Genomic DNA, 14,584 nt, shown 5'->3' with positions numbered 1-14,584 from the left:
TCAGACCAAGTGAGAACCTGCAGCACCACTCAGGGCAGAAGTGGACCACTTCTAGGAGACCACAAAAAATAAATTTCTTTTCTGGGACCAGGAGAAGCAGAACTCCTCCTAGCTGCACAAGGAGCTATCTTTATTAAAATAAGCTGGAAATAAGTACTGAGAGGTGACTGCTGACCAGTCAAAATTTAGTCAGGCCATAACTACAATTTGGCCTATTGGTTGTAGCTGAGAGGACATGTTACAGCGGTCCTGTGTTCAGGAATGGAAGGGTAGGGAATTCATCCTTGTAGAGGTTGAAGGAGTTCAGCTTGTTATGGTCCCAGAAAGGAAATTTACCTCTTGTGGTCCCAGAAAGGAAATATACTACTTGTGGTCCATTCTGCAGTTGCTTCTTACCTGAATTGCAGAAAAGCTGCAGCAGGTTCCCCACTTACGTCTAATTTATTTCTAATTCTATTCAGTTAGCCAATCTGGGCCCAGGTTTAATAATTATGTCTTGATGCTCATGGCCTTAAGCAGTTAAGAGTTGTTGCTCCAGTTAATTTCCACTGATCTCCACTGGAGATATAATCATCAAATGAGAACTGGTTCAGGCTCAGCTATTGTACATCTATACATTGAGTAGATCAAGAGGAAAATGTTAGTCTCCTCTCCTGGGCAAAGTTGCAGGTGTTTAAAGTCTATGTTATGCCAATAATCATGAGTGAATGCATGTATGGCATTGTGTGTATAAACAAGGTTTCAGATAGGAGACTGCAGCTGACTTTAGGTTTATTTTGGAACCTACCATTTCTTTTCAGGTTTGTGAATAATCTTGTGACAAATTTATTTTTATTAATTAACAGCTGACTGTATTTGTGATTTGAATTCTTATCTTAGATATCTATTATATGGGCATTATTGTTATGATTGCAGTCACTGTGAAGGATATTTTCCAATCATTAAAGTAAAGATGCTACACCCAGATGAAAACATCACCAATAGCTGTGATTCCCAAAGCATTTTAATCTCAAATAAACCTACAAAATACATAGAATATCGTACCAGATAATGGTTGGTTATTGCACTTAAATTTCAATTATGCTCAGAAATTGAAGGATAACAACATTCATGAAAGGGTAACCAGCATTGATGTAATGTCCTGTATATTTCATTTTGAGAGTGACACCTATTGGAGATGTTTCATAAGAATATAGTTGTGTGCACAGGCAGTTCTTTTTGATAACATACTTTTGCACCTGCAACTTCGGATGTGCACCTAATCTGTTAGCCAACTAATGATGCTGCACATAATTTGAATATGATTTTGTAAACCATTTTCACTGTTAACTTCAGTCTGGAGGGTCTGACCAGGAAAGAACAAAAAAGCAGAAAAGAGGGGATCGTTACTCCGTTCAGACATCACTGATTGTAGCAACCCTTAAAAAAATGCTTCCTATTGGCTTGAACATGTGTTCACCTGCTGACCAAGAGTTGATTAACATAGCCAAAACAAGATATGCCCTGGTAAGTGCTAAACTCTCAGTATATCTTTATATCTATGGAATGCTTGATAATAATATTTCCATGTGCTTTTGCTTAGAAAGGAGTCATGAAATAGTTGGTGATATGGCAGAACCTACGTGTTGCTGTGAAAAGAATCAGCCTTCTGAAGCTTATCGCCATCCTTTTTTTTTGATGCAGTGTAAATTGTTGCTCCCTCTGAAATGTGGTATTCTTGCACCTGTTCTGATGAGTGCAAGACAAAATGATCTAACAGTGTGTCACTTGCTTTCAGCAAAGTAATAATTATAGGTCCATCATTTTCAATGGCCTGACTGTCTAGTGAATCAATTCAACATCAGTAAACTACTAGATTAACAGTAAAATACAAGACACCAGATGTTAATGCAATACTCTAAGATGGGCACGCAGAAAAACAGAATTCTCGCTTTTAGTCATTGTGCCATAAATAAACAAATATATGTATTGAAACAGATATAATTTAAGATGAGCTCTTAAGAAGTATTAGAAAAGTTTGAATTAAAACATTGTGGACAGAGTTATAAGTTTTTTTTGTCTTTCTACTGATCGCTATTTATAGCAGATCATAAATCAATTCCCTATATATGTCAATCTTTTTCCTAAACAAGAGGATTCTTTAAGATGACGAGATAAAAATATTGAAGTATTTAAAATATCAAACTGTGTATGTGGATGTTAGGGGGAAAGAAATGGATCAGGCTCTGTTATGATACCTTCTGCAGTTGACTTACCACCATCCTTACCACCGCTTAACACCAGTGGTGTTCCACAGGACTCTGTCCTTGGGCCTCTACTTTTTGTAATTTTTATTAATGACTTGGATGAGGGGATTGAAGGATGGGTCAGCAAGTTTGCAGACAAAGGTTGGAGGTGCCATTGACAGTATAGAGGGCTGTTGTAGGCTGCAGCGGGATATTGACAGGATGCAGAGATGGGCTGAGAGATGGCAGATGGAGTTCCACCTGGATAAATGCGAAATTATGCATTTTAGAAGGTCAAATTTGAAAGCTGAGTACAGGATTAAGAATAGGATTTTTGGCAGTGTGGAGGAACAGAGGGATCTTGTGCAGGTGCATAGATCCCTTAAAATGGCCACCCAAGTGGACAGGGTTGTTAAGAAAGCATATGGTGTTTTGGCTTTCATTAACAGGGGGTTTGAGTTTAAGAGTCATGAGATCTTGTTGCAGCTCTATAAAACTTTGGTTAGACTGCACTTGGAATACTGCGTCCAGTTCTGGTCGCCTTATTATAGGAAAGATGTGGATGCTTTGGAGAGGGTTCAGAGGAGGTTTACCAGGATGCTGCCTGGACTGGAGAGCTTATCTTATAAAGAGAGGTTGACTGAGCTTGGACATTTTTCATTGGAGAAAAGGAGGAGGAGAGGAGACCTAATTGAGGTATACAGGATAATGAGAGGCATAGATAGAGTCGATAGCCAGAGACTATTTCCCAGGGCAGAAATGACTAACATGAGGGGTAGTAGTTTTAAGATGGTTGGAAGGAAGTATAGAGGGGATGTCAGAGGCAGGTTCTTTACGCAGAGTTTTGAGAGCATGGAATGCGTTGCCAGCAGCAGTTGTGGAGGCAAGGTCATTGGGGACATTTAAGAGACTACTGGACATGCATATAGTCACAAAAATTTGAGGCTGCATACATGAGGATCAGTGGTTGGCACAACATCGTGGGCTGAAGGGCCTGTTCTGTGCTGTACTGTTCTATGTTCTATTCTGCGAGAATGGTTTCTAGAGGAAGGCACTAGCATTCACCCTGTGAACAACGTAGTAAGCATCTTCGAAGGAGAGCAGTTTCGTGTTTTTCACTGGAGACATTAAAAAGTTTATAGCATCATCTAACAGATACTGCAGTAATAGTGGTGGCAATACATCCACAGAAGTATCTTGTCCAACAAATTCATCAATAGCATGCATACTTACGGAGCCGTATTTAAAACAGTCAAAGCTATGGTACTGCAAAGATGTGACCTTGTCATTGGCCAATGTTCCCTGAGTGTGCAAGATTTGTGATTTTATTTATATGTTATAAAACAAATGCTAATGTGTTTAATACATATTGTGTACAACACTGAATTGTAAATTTAAAATGTAGAGAAGAATTGTAGATTTTAAAATCAGGAGCAGATGAAAAACTGGTGAAATACAAGACACATTCAGCTTCTTGGAAAGAAGTCAGAAGTTTTCAGGCATAAGTATTGTTTTTGTGCCTATCACCTACTGATCTATTCTGTCTACTTTCTTACAATCCTGGCAGAAAGATACAGATGAAGAAGTAAGAGAGTTTCTTCAGGGTAATCTCCACTTGCAAGGAAAGGTACGAATATATAATCTCAAAATGAGAGAAATAATCATTCAACTTTATCATTAGCTTAAATTTATTTCATAATTTACTGTTTAACAACCTCCAAATAATTATAATAGCTATAATGGTTACATCATCTCACTGAGAACAGATTTCTTGTAATTGTACTGGGGCCATTCGGATGATCTGTGTCAAGTTCATAGGAACGTACAGAGAAATATAGGGACAGGGTTAGGCCATTTGGCACTTCAGGCCTGCTGCACAATTTGTAAGAATGTTGCTGATCTGGTTGTGATGTCAACTTGCCTGTCTGATCCCCACAACCCTTAACCCCTTTGTCTATCAAAAATCTAACCAGTTCAGCCATGGCTAAACTCAACAACCTAGCTACCACCACTTTCCGGGGAACTGAATTCCACCAACTAACAATCTTCTAATAGAAAAAAGATTCCCTTCATCGCCATCATAAAATGGCTGTCTTATTCTTAATATTTGTCCTTCACATTCCCCCACAAGAAGAGAGATCCTCCTGGGCCCCTCCCAATCAAGTCCCATCGGGATCTTGTCTGTTTCAATAAGATCACCTTCTTGTAAACCCCAATGCGTATTGGCAGAATCTGTTCAACCTTTCTTTGCCACTAGATTAAAAAGCAGCAAAATTGAGTGGAGAATTGCCTGCTCAAACAGAACGCATTCATTAATTTATGAGAGAGCACCTAATGATCGAGACCTAATAATTGGCCCTATCGTGTTAAAAACTAAAGGGAAAGAATGTGAAGCTATTGTTCTGTTCTCAAGTAAAGGAACTTATCCCTCTGTCAAAGCCATTTACAGACAAAGATTTTGAAGTTAGATTTTGCATAATTGGGGGCCACTGAACACGGGATAGGATAGAGAAGCAATAGTACAAAATGGACTGTGGTTGTGAAGATCAAATAAGTTGCACTGTAATATCCAGAAGATAGCATGGTAAACTTCGGAATAATTTTAGAGAATTGTAATTCCCGACAGCCAGACCCCCAATCTGACTCCAATCCACATACTTAGGATGCAGGATATCAACTAAACAGCTTGCAGAGGAGCAGGTTTCATTTAAATTCTCTAATTAGCCCGTGATCCTCTGAACTGACAGTCATTTTCTGATTAATCCTAACCTGCCAGGTCTTGTTCATGTGGGAAATGAAGACTACTGGGTTCAGGCGATGTGAAAATCCACTTATAGGCTGGGTCCAATTTACCCACATCACCTACCCTTGCCATTGGCATCACCAGTTTCCAAGCTCTCTCTTTTCTCACACTCTCCCTCAGCATCAACTCTTTTAATCTCCCCACTTAGGTGAGTGCGCTGACCCCAAACCTCTTCTCCATCACCAGTGTCCCCCAGCCTCCCACAACTTGCTCCACTATCCTCTCCAGCCTTCAGTGTCCCCCCAGTTCCCTAAAGAAATCCAACTTCAAAATCTTGGCCTGCAAATGGCTTTGACAGAGGGAAGTTTGCTTCACTACATGGTGCTTGGTACTGAAAGCCAACCTACCTAACATTAAAGCACAGAGTCAGAAGTGAATCCATTCTTCTTGAGTTTCCTACCCTCAAGACCGTAGACTCCCACCCCTACCCAATGCTGGACTTTGAGCCTAAAGGTATCAAAGGTGTGAATAAACATTTCAGCTACAGGTGGTGGCTGGTGATATTCTGCAGGTATTCCAGCTGTAGATCTGGAAATGGGCAGATTTGATGTGGCGGCCACTGAGCCCCTATTGACACCTGTGTTAGTCTATCTATAAGGTGGTTCATGTAAAAGTGGATATGGAAAATGCTTGGTTGAGATACTTTGCCTTACATTCAATAATACAAAGCAAGCAATCATTTAGGAAATACTGAAATGAGAATTAGATTGTTAATCAAAAACTTATTTTTGGTTATTTTGGTTATATGCTTATCAATATGTTTGTATTAGTTTCACTTATCCACTGTTAACTCTGTTCGGTATTATAACTGTTACTATCATAACAGGCATTTTTGAAAGGAATATATAGATTATTATATGGACAAGGAATATTCCTTTACAGAAAAAGAAAAATACATGCATTTATGTGGTGCCTTTCAGGACCACCAATGTCCCAAAATGATGTACAGCCAATGGAGTATTTAATATTTGAAGTGCAGTCACCATTGTATTTTAGGAAATGTGACAGCTAGTTTTTACTCAAAAAGCTCCTACAAGCAGGTATATGATGATGAAGAGACAATCTGTTTCTGTAAGATTGACAGAGGGATAAATAAAGAGTACAGCTCTTGCTAAGTACTGCCCTGGAATGTTAGTGTGAATTCTGCACTCAAGACCTGTAATAAGGATTGAACTTGCAACCTTCCAATTCAGAGATAAGCGTGTTATCAGCTGAACGACAGCTGACAATGCTGTATTGGATCATGCTTTGCAAGAATGTTTTGAGCTTCAGTCATTACTATTTGAGGTGCCCAATTTGAAAGCAGAAGGAATCACAAAACCACAAGGTGAATATTCACCCCATCTCAGGGACCAGGAGCTGGGATGTTAGGTCAGAAAGCTGCTTCTTGGGAAGGAGTAGGGAAGCTAACTAAACGCTTTCACATGTATAAGCTGTTAACTGGCATGGAGACAGGTTTCATGCACAATTAAGGGCAGCAGGCAAGCAGGCTGTCGAAGCTGGATGGCCAATCAGAGACCTTCTAGCTTCAGAGAAGCACCAGGCGAGAGCACGTGGTATATAACAGAGAGAGTATCTAAACAGGAAGGTGGCTTTTCTAAAGATATTTATTTAAAAGTAATGAAAAAGCAGCCCCGCCACCGGTGTCAGATAGTTGTGGGATTTAGCTGTACTCCCACCCAGCAAAGTAGAAAGGGCCTTGTTGGCTTGCCAGCAGCCCAGCCACCCCTACTTATCATTGTTACTTACAGTGGACAGTAATCGGACCTCATACTGGACCAAACTGTAAAATATTGCACCGAGTTAATAACATTCATTTTATGAATGTGTTTTGTAGTGTGAAAATTCTTCAGCTATGCGATGGCAGATGGCATTGTACAAGGACATGGCTGGCAAGGCTGAAGATAGCAATAACCCTGACAAGATTGTGAAGAGAGTGCAGGAAGTCTCTGCAGTCCTGTTTCACTTGGAGCAGGTACAAACAACTGTGATTTATATACAAATATGCTTTCTATTGGCAAATAAATACCAGAATATATTGCTCATTTTAAGTTATTCATTTCAAGGGCAATTAATGAGGCCATTTCAGAGGGGTGGAGGCAGGTGGAGAGGTGTGGTGTTGTGTGTATTTGCGCCCACCCTGTTACTGCCAGCCACAAGTATTTCAGTGAGATTTACACATTGATAAATCAACTTATTTAGCCACTCATTTACACACCTCCTAAAATATGTCCTAAAGCCGGTATCCCATCAGCAACTCACCCTTTATTTAAACATGAATAGTCCTTAACTTTAGTACTACCTCATCCAGAGTGAGCCCTCAGCATGGCAGTATTTCTGACACTTCACTTTTTTTTTCTTTTCCCCCACACTACCACCTAACTGCGGTAGTGCTTATTTTTTTCCCCAGCACCCATGGTGTGGTGTGCAGGTGTGAGAGACAGTGAAAGACACAAGGTGCACGAATCTTTATTCAATTTCCACCACCCGGAAGATAGGAAAACACCCGAGTGGCGACACTTCACTTATTATCTGCCAGCCAGGGTTCCCTGATTGGGCTGTTAATCCAGTCCAATCAGGGAACCCATATTCTATGATGTCCAGTTAGCTGACCTCATTACAGTCACTACACCTAACTTGGTCACCAAGTCCTGGAGTTTCTATTCCAGGGGGACATTACCACTGCACCACAAGGTTCTTTGGGGTATTAATGAACCAGATCAGTTTTCACAATAATAAATGACAGTTGACGTGGTTATCATTACTGAAACTACCTTTATATTCTATATTCATTTGATTGTTAATTGTTAAAAGCCTACTATCTTCCCTTAAGATTTTTTGAATAACTGCAATTCATTGAAAAAATTAAGTAAAAACAGAAATATCACACCTGGGGTTACATGTAATAAAAGAACAGCAAGAATCATAATTTGTGTAATTTTACATGTATTATTAAACTCAGCATATTTCAGCAATCCAAATGTGAGACCTTAAAATGACCAAACACAGGTTTGGATTATACTCTACTGAGTTCCCATCCAGGGTCTAGTTGCTTTAGGGAGGTACTAGAGTATCCTCAGTTGAGACCCATAATCTCTGATCTACACCATCATCATAACCTCTGACCTTCGCAATGTCCCAGTCCCTCTGCCAACCTGTGTCCTTTGTGGAATTGTCTCAAAAAAAACAAGATGCTGCCCAGAGTGTGAGGTCCACCCAAAGGCAGACTTTCTTCCACTTACAGTCAGGTTTTCTAGCATGATTACATTCTTCTCAGTTCACTACATATGTGTATGCAAATAAAGCATCAAATTTAATGAATGGAAGTTTTGCCCCCACAGGGGCCTTCCAGGGTCCAGCATCCAGGTACCATTTTTAAAAACCCTTCACACTCTGCAAGTCAAGGGAATCACTCAACCTTTGCTCATCACCCCTATTCATCCCAGAGACCACACAAAATATGGTGCCACACTTCACTGATGCCTCCATAGAGAATTTTTGAAGGCTATCCAGGAGAGAAGGGAAGTTGTCTTCCTAAGGTTTGTCAACAGGAGGCCTCACCAATGGATGAGCCCAACCTGGATGTTGCTGTCTGTGAGGCCAACACGCATGGATGACCGAAAAGGAACTGGCTCCAGTGCTGTAAGAAGATGAATAATCTGCTGCACTCTGCCAGGGTCCACAGTTCTGCCTTGTTATATGCTCCTATCAATGTGAGTTGAGTGCCATAACGAGCAATGTATCACTACAATGCGCTACTTGTAAAACAGTGGTATTGCCTCAAACACATCTGCCAGCATTCACACTTCAAACATAAAAGGAGCTACAACTCTTAGTAGTTCGTGCATCATCAGCTCACTGACCTTTCCTCAGAACTAGGAGAACATCCATTAAATGAATGTAGATACCCAATGATGCCTGCAGCATATGCTAGCTCCTTTTGCTTTCCTGCCAGTTCAGTTGGTTTTTCTTTGAAAGGGGTGAGAAGCCTTAGATCAGCATTATAACAAGGACAAGAGGTTGTTGAAGCTAATGGATCAAATTAACTTACAAATTAATGTCAAAAATGTATCTTAACATTTTAGAGGTACAAAGCAATTAGCTCATTTCTGATTGTCCACATAGGATCTCAGAATTGTTACAGTGCAGAAGGAGTCTATTTGACCCACTTTGTCTGCACCAGCTCTCTGAACAAGAATTATGATTCAGTGCCATTGGCCTGCTTTTGCCCCATAACCCTGAATATTATTTCTGTTTAAATGGTCATCTTCTGCCCTCTTCAGTGTCTGAGTTGAACCTGCCTCCATCACAATTCCAGAAGTGTTTGTTGTATCACATTGCTTCTTTTCAAATTACCTTATATCTGTAGCCTTCTCATTCTAATCCTTTTATAAGTAGCTTTTCCTCGTGTACTCCATCTACACCTCTTGTCATTGAAAGTTTCTATCAAATCTGTTCTTAACCTTCTCCCCTCTGAGGGAAACTTCACCTTCTCTGATCCTTCCTCATAGCTGATGTTTCTTAGCCCTGAAACCATTCTCATAATTTTTTTTCTGCAATCTGACATGTTCACATTCTTTCCAAAGTATAGCATCCAGAATTATGCACAATACTCCAGCTGAGGTCGAACTAGTATCTTATACAAATTTAACATAACCTCCTTGCCGGAGTATGCTATGTCCTTATTATTAGGTCTAGGAAACTATGTGCTTTATTAACAGATTGTTCTACCTTCCTGGCACCTATGCACATATATGCATTCAGGTCTCTGTGCTCTTACACATCCTTTAGGCTGGCACCATTTATTTTATACTGCCTCTCAGAGTTCTTTCTATCAAAAATGTCACCACATTTCTGCACATTGAACTTCATTGGACACCTATCTGCCACTCAAACTTTGTCAAATTCTTTTAGCAGTTCTACACAGTCCTCCTCTCAGTTTACGTTGCTTCCTAATATTGTATCATCTCATGAATATGTATCAGGAAACATTTCTATAATCCATATTGCTACTGCCTCATTTATTTCATGAGCAGTAATTTTTCTCTTTATGGTATTGTATGAAATACTTTTTCGAAGTCTATGTACTCCACCCCAACAGCATCTCCCTCAACAACTTTCTGTTACCTCTTCAAAAGAGTTCCCAAATTAGTTAATGTGATTTTCCCTTAAGAGATTCATGCTGGCTAGACCTAATTAACCAATGTTTTTCCATATGACCCATATTTCTATCCCATGTAATTGCTACAGAAGTTAAACTGTCGTTGCTGGGCTGGGCTTATTTTCTTAGTCTTTTTCAGAAGTCATACTTGCAACTCTCCAGTCCTCTGTCACCATCCCAGTGAGAATATTGAAGAAACCAGAGCAGTTCTGAGACAAGATAAGACAGGCCCAACAAGACCTGAGAGTGGCTAGATTTCAGGAGGAATCCAGGAAGCCTCGGGATGATTGAAAGATAATTACCAGTGTCTTTGCATTTTACACTTGCTCCCTTCAAATTCCTTGGATTCATCCCATCCACTCTCAATGCCTTATGAATTTTAGGTGCCAACAGCTTTTCTCATACCATCACCTTATCAATTTTAAACCCTTCTTGTGTCTGACTTTTCTCCTTTGTCACCATGACCTGGGAACCATCTGCCTCGTAGGTAAAGACAGATGCTGAGTATTTATTTAACACCTCAGCCACATACAATGCAAAGTAACTCCTCTTCAAATCCTGCCACTGTCAGAATCTTTTAGGCCTTTCTGCCTCATCTCCGTACTGCTCTGACCTGTTCAATTACCTCGTCATCAACATTGATTTCCTCAGTGTCCACTAAGCTCCCTTTCTTTCCAGTCAAAGAAAGCATGTGGCTGGTCATCATTCTCCTCTTCTAAGTTTGCCCTCCACCTTTCATTGTGCAAGACACTGCACACAGTCCGCACCTTGGCATTTGGGGTCCATGGTGAACTGGACAAACTATTGCTTTTTTGTAAAGATCATCAATCCATCCCAAATGCACTTGGGGATTGGGTGATGCTACACACGTCCCTAGTTGAGATTTGAAAGAGGGGGGTTCAATGCTGCTGTGATCTTTAGCACCACAGACAGAGTACTGCCCCCCCCCCCCCCCCTACAATTAAACAATTGCGGATCTGACTGCAAGAGGTGGCAGATGTAGGTAATAGCTTCCTGACTCACATGAAGGGTCTCATTAACTTGATTGAGGTTTTGAAGAAATAACAAAGAGAATTGTTGAGGGTAGAGCAGTGGACGTGGTCTTTGTGGACTTCAGAAAGGCATTTCACAAGGTTCTGCATGGATTAGCAAGATTGGATCACATGGAATACAGGGAAAACTAGTAATTTGGAATTAGAACTGGCTCGAAGGTAGAAGACAGACAGTGGTGCTGGAGGATTGCTTTTTAGACTGGAGGCCTGTGGCCAGTTGTGTGCCACAAGGATTGGTGCTGGGTCCACTGTTTTTCATCATTTAAATAAATGATTTGGATGTGAACTTAGGAGATGTGGTTCATAAGTTTGCAGATGATAGCAAGATTTGGAAGTATATTGAGCGGCAAAGAAGGTTATCACAGATTACAACAGGACCTTGATCAGATGGTAAAAACAAGGACTGCAGATTCTGGATTAGAGTGGTGCTGGAAAAGCACAGCAGTTCAGACAGCATCCGAGGAGCAGGAAAATCGACGTTTCCGGCAAAAGTCCTTCATCAGGAATAGAGGCAGAGTGCCTGCAGGGTGGAGAGATAAATGAGAGGAGGGTGGGGTGGGGAGAAAGTAGCATAGAGTGCAGTAGGTGAATGGGGGTGGGGATGGGGGTGATAGGTCAGAGAGAAGGGTGGAGTGGATAGGTAGAAAAGAAAATAGGCAGGTAGGACAGGTCATGGGGACAGTGCTAAGCTGGAAGTTTGGAACTGGGTGTGGTGGGGGAGGGGGAAATGAGGAAACTGGTGAAATCCACATTGATGCCCTTGGGTTGAAGTGTTCCGAGGCAGGAGATGAGGCGTTCTTTCTCCAGGTGTCGGGTGGTGAGGGAGTGGCGGTGAAGCCATGTCCTCGGCTGAGTGGGAGGGGGAGTTGAAATGTTGGGCCACGGGGCGGTGTGGTTGATTGGTGCGGGTGAAATAGAGATGTTCCCTAAAGCGCTCTGCTAGGAAGCATTCAGTCTCCCCAGTGTAGAGGAGACCACATCGGGAGCAACAGATACAATAAATGATATTGGTGGATGTGCAGGTAAAACTTTGATGGATGTGGAAGGCTCCTTTGGGGCCTTGGATGGAGGTGAGGGAGGAGGTGTGGGCGCAGGTTTTGCAATTCCTGCGGTGGCAAGGGAAGATACCAGGATGGGAGGGTGGGTTGTTGGGGGGCGTGGACCTGACCAGATAGTCACGGAGGGAATGGTCTTTGCGGAAGGCAGAAAGGGGTGGGGAGGGAAATTTATCTTTCTCCCCCACCCCCACCCTCCTGTCATTTATTTCTCCACCCTGCAGGCACTCTGCCTGTATTCCTGATGAAGGGCTTTTGCCCGAAACGTCGATTTTCCTGCTCCTCGGATACTGCCTGAACTGCTGTGCTTTTCCAGCACCAGTCTAATCTTGGTCAGATGGGCCAATAGGCTGAGAAGTGACAGATGGAGTTTAATTTAGATAAATGTGATTTTGGAAAGGCAAATCAGGGCAGAACCTAACTACTTAATGGTAAAGTCCTGGGGAATGTTGCTGAACAAAGAGACCTTGGGTTGCAGGTTCATAGTTCCTTGAATACAAGAGTTGGGAGGTCATGTACAGGACATTGATTAGGGCATATTTGGAATTCCTGATGAAGGGCTTTTGCCCGAAACGTCGATTTCGAAGCTACTTGGATGCTGCCTGAACTGCTGTGCTCTTCCAGCACCACTAATCCATATTTGGAATACTGCATGCAATAGTAAGAAATGTGGGAATTTTGTATGAGAAGTCGAGTGAGTACTTTCTCAATGTCATAAGCAATGAATTATATTTTCCAATAGAGTTTCCAGGGTAAGATTCTCACCAGTGAGTGATGAGAGGTGTATTAATGGGGATTGTTGCTCATTATCACCCTCACTACAAACTAGTCTCATCACACAGTGGATAGAAACTAGATGCTGAGAATTACCAGCATAAAGATTAGAGTGACTCCAGCTCACTGCTTGTTCCATCTTGAACACCCAGCAACAGTGTCTCAAAGAGCAGTCCAGGACAATGGCAGCTCTCACCTCATGTCCATGGATAGTAGCATCTGGTGTGCAAGCCTCACTGTACCATCGTCAGTGCCATCATAGCATAGCTCAAGTCTACTTACGGTACACCTCTGCACTACCACAGAAACCCTCAACGTTTTAGAAGTATTTAAGAGTGCAACTATGATGCCTGGGGTATATGAGGCTGAGGACCAAGTGCTGGACAGTGGGGTTAGGATAGTTAAGTGCTTGTTTTGTTTGATGCAAAACCATTGGACTGAAGGGCCTTTTCCTGTACAGTTGAACTCTGACTATGTCACATCTCATTCTTTATGACTCCAGAGAGCACAGACCCAGTTTACACAGCCTGTCGTCAAGGGACAACCCTCACATCCCAGGAGCAATCGAGTGAACCTTCACTGCACTGTTTTCTTAAATATGGTGATCAGAACCATACAGTGTTCCAAGTGCAGTCTTACATAAAACCCTGTAAAACTGAAGGACAATATTCTTAATTCTCTTTTTAGTTTTGGTGGTCAAGTGGTACAACTTGTCTAACTTACTTAGATTTTGTGAAGGGAATGGCTAATTCATGAAGGTAGAAGTAAGGGCTTGTTGAACTGAATTGACTAAAAATTTAGCTTTTTGTATTTTTTCATATAATATAAATTACCTTCTCCCATTCCAGTATGTTACAGCGTTGCATTTACCTTCCAGTAATGAAAGTGATATCACCACCAAATCTTTTCTTAGTCCAAGAGCTCCTTTAGCAATTCAATCTCTCTAGAATCCTGTCCATAAAAGTAAGAATATTAAGACAGATCTTCAATATCATATTGCCATCTAATTAAATGAAATATTATGTATGGGTTTCAAACGTAGCCCATTAAGTCGCACTAGTTCTACATCTAATGTGGTAGAAACTGCATTAAAAGGCTACCACATTCAGCAAGCACATATGTATTTTACATAATCTATCATTTGACTAAATATTGGAATTTTTTATGTTGTTTAGACAGAACATCCTTTCAAGTCCAAGAAGATGGTTTGGTACAAACTGTTGTCCAAGCAGCGCAGAAGAGCTGTGGTAGCATGTTTCAGAATGACTCCACTGTATAACTTACCGAGGTAAGCTGTCATGCAAGGCAGTACAGAATCAGAAAAAAATAGTGCTTTCCCCTCCAGAAATCATGCCACATTGTTTTAAATTGCTGGTATTACACTTTCTTTTACTCATTGGCAACGTAGGTGTGCTAAATCTAGCCAAATATTTTGTGGGTTTTTTTCCATCTTCCAAGCAGGTGATGTATAATGTGTTCCTAGTATAATGTGTTCCTAGTAACAGCAAATTAAG

At 41.2% G+C, this 14,584-nt stretch overlaps 1 protein-coding gene across 12 annotated transcripts in view; it reads left to right on the top strand.

Moving 5' to 3' along the window:
- The window catches only part of LOC140454477 (ryanodine receptor 1-like), a 400,334-nt gene that overhangs the window by 288,890 nt on the left and 96,860 nt on the right, over window positions 1-14,584 (top strand). For all 12 annotated transcript variants that reach the window (XM_072549257.1, XM_072549253.1, XM_072549254.1 and 9 more), the window contains 4 exons: window positions 1,336-1,506; window positions 3,793-3,852; window positions 6,866-7,003; window positions 14,246-14,358. In XM_072549257.1, coding sequence (XP_072405358.1) covers window positions 1,336-1,506; window positions 3,793-3,852; window positions 6,866-7,003; window positions 14,246-14,358 — 482 coding nt within the window. The remainder of the gene's footprint in view (window positions 1-1,335; window positions 1,507-3,792; window positions 3,853-6,865; window positions 7,004-14,245; window positions 14,359-14,584) is intronic.

Source organism: Chiloscyllium punctatum, chromosome 29 (assembly GCF_047496795.1).
Source record: "Chiloscyllium punctatum isolate Juve2018m chromosome 29, sChiPun1.3, whole genome shotgun sequence".
Lineage (NCBI taxonomy): Eukaryota > Metazoa > Chordata > Chondrichthyes > Orectolobiformes > Hemiscylliidae > Chiloscyllium > Chiloscyllium punctatum.
Note: the sequence above shows the minus strand (reverse complement) of the source record. Positions and strands in the feature narration are given on the sequence as shown.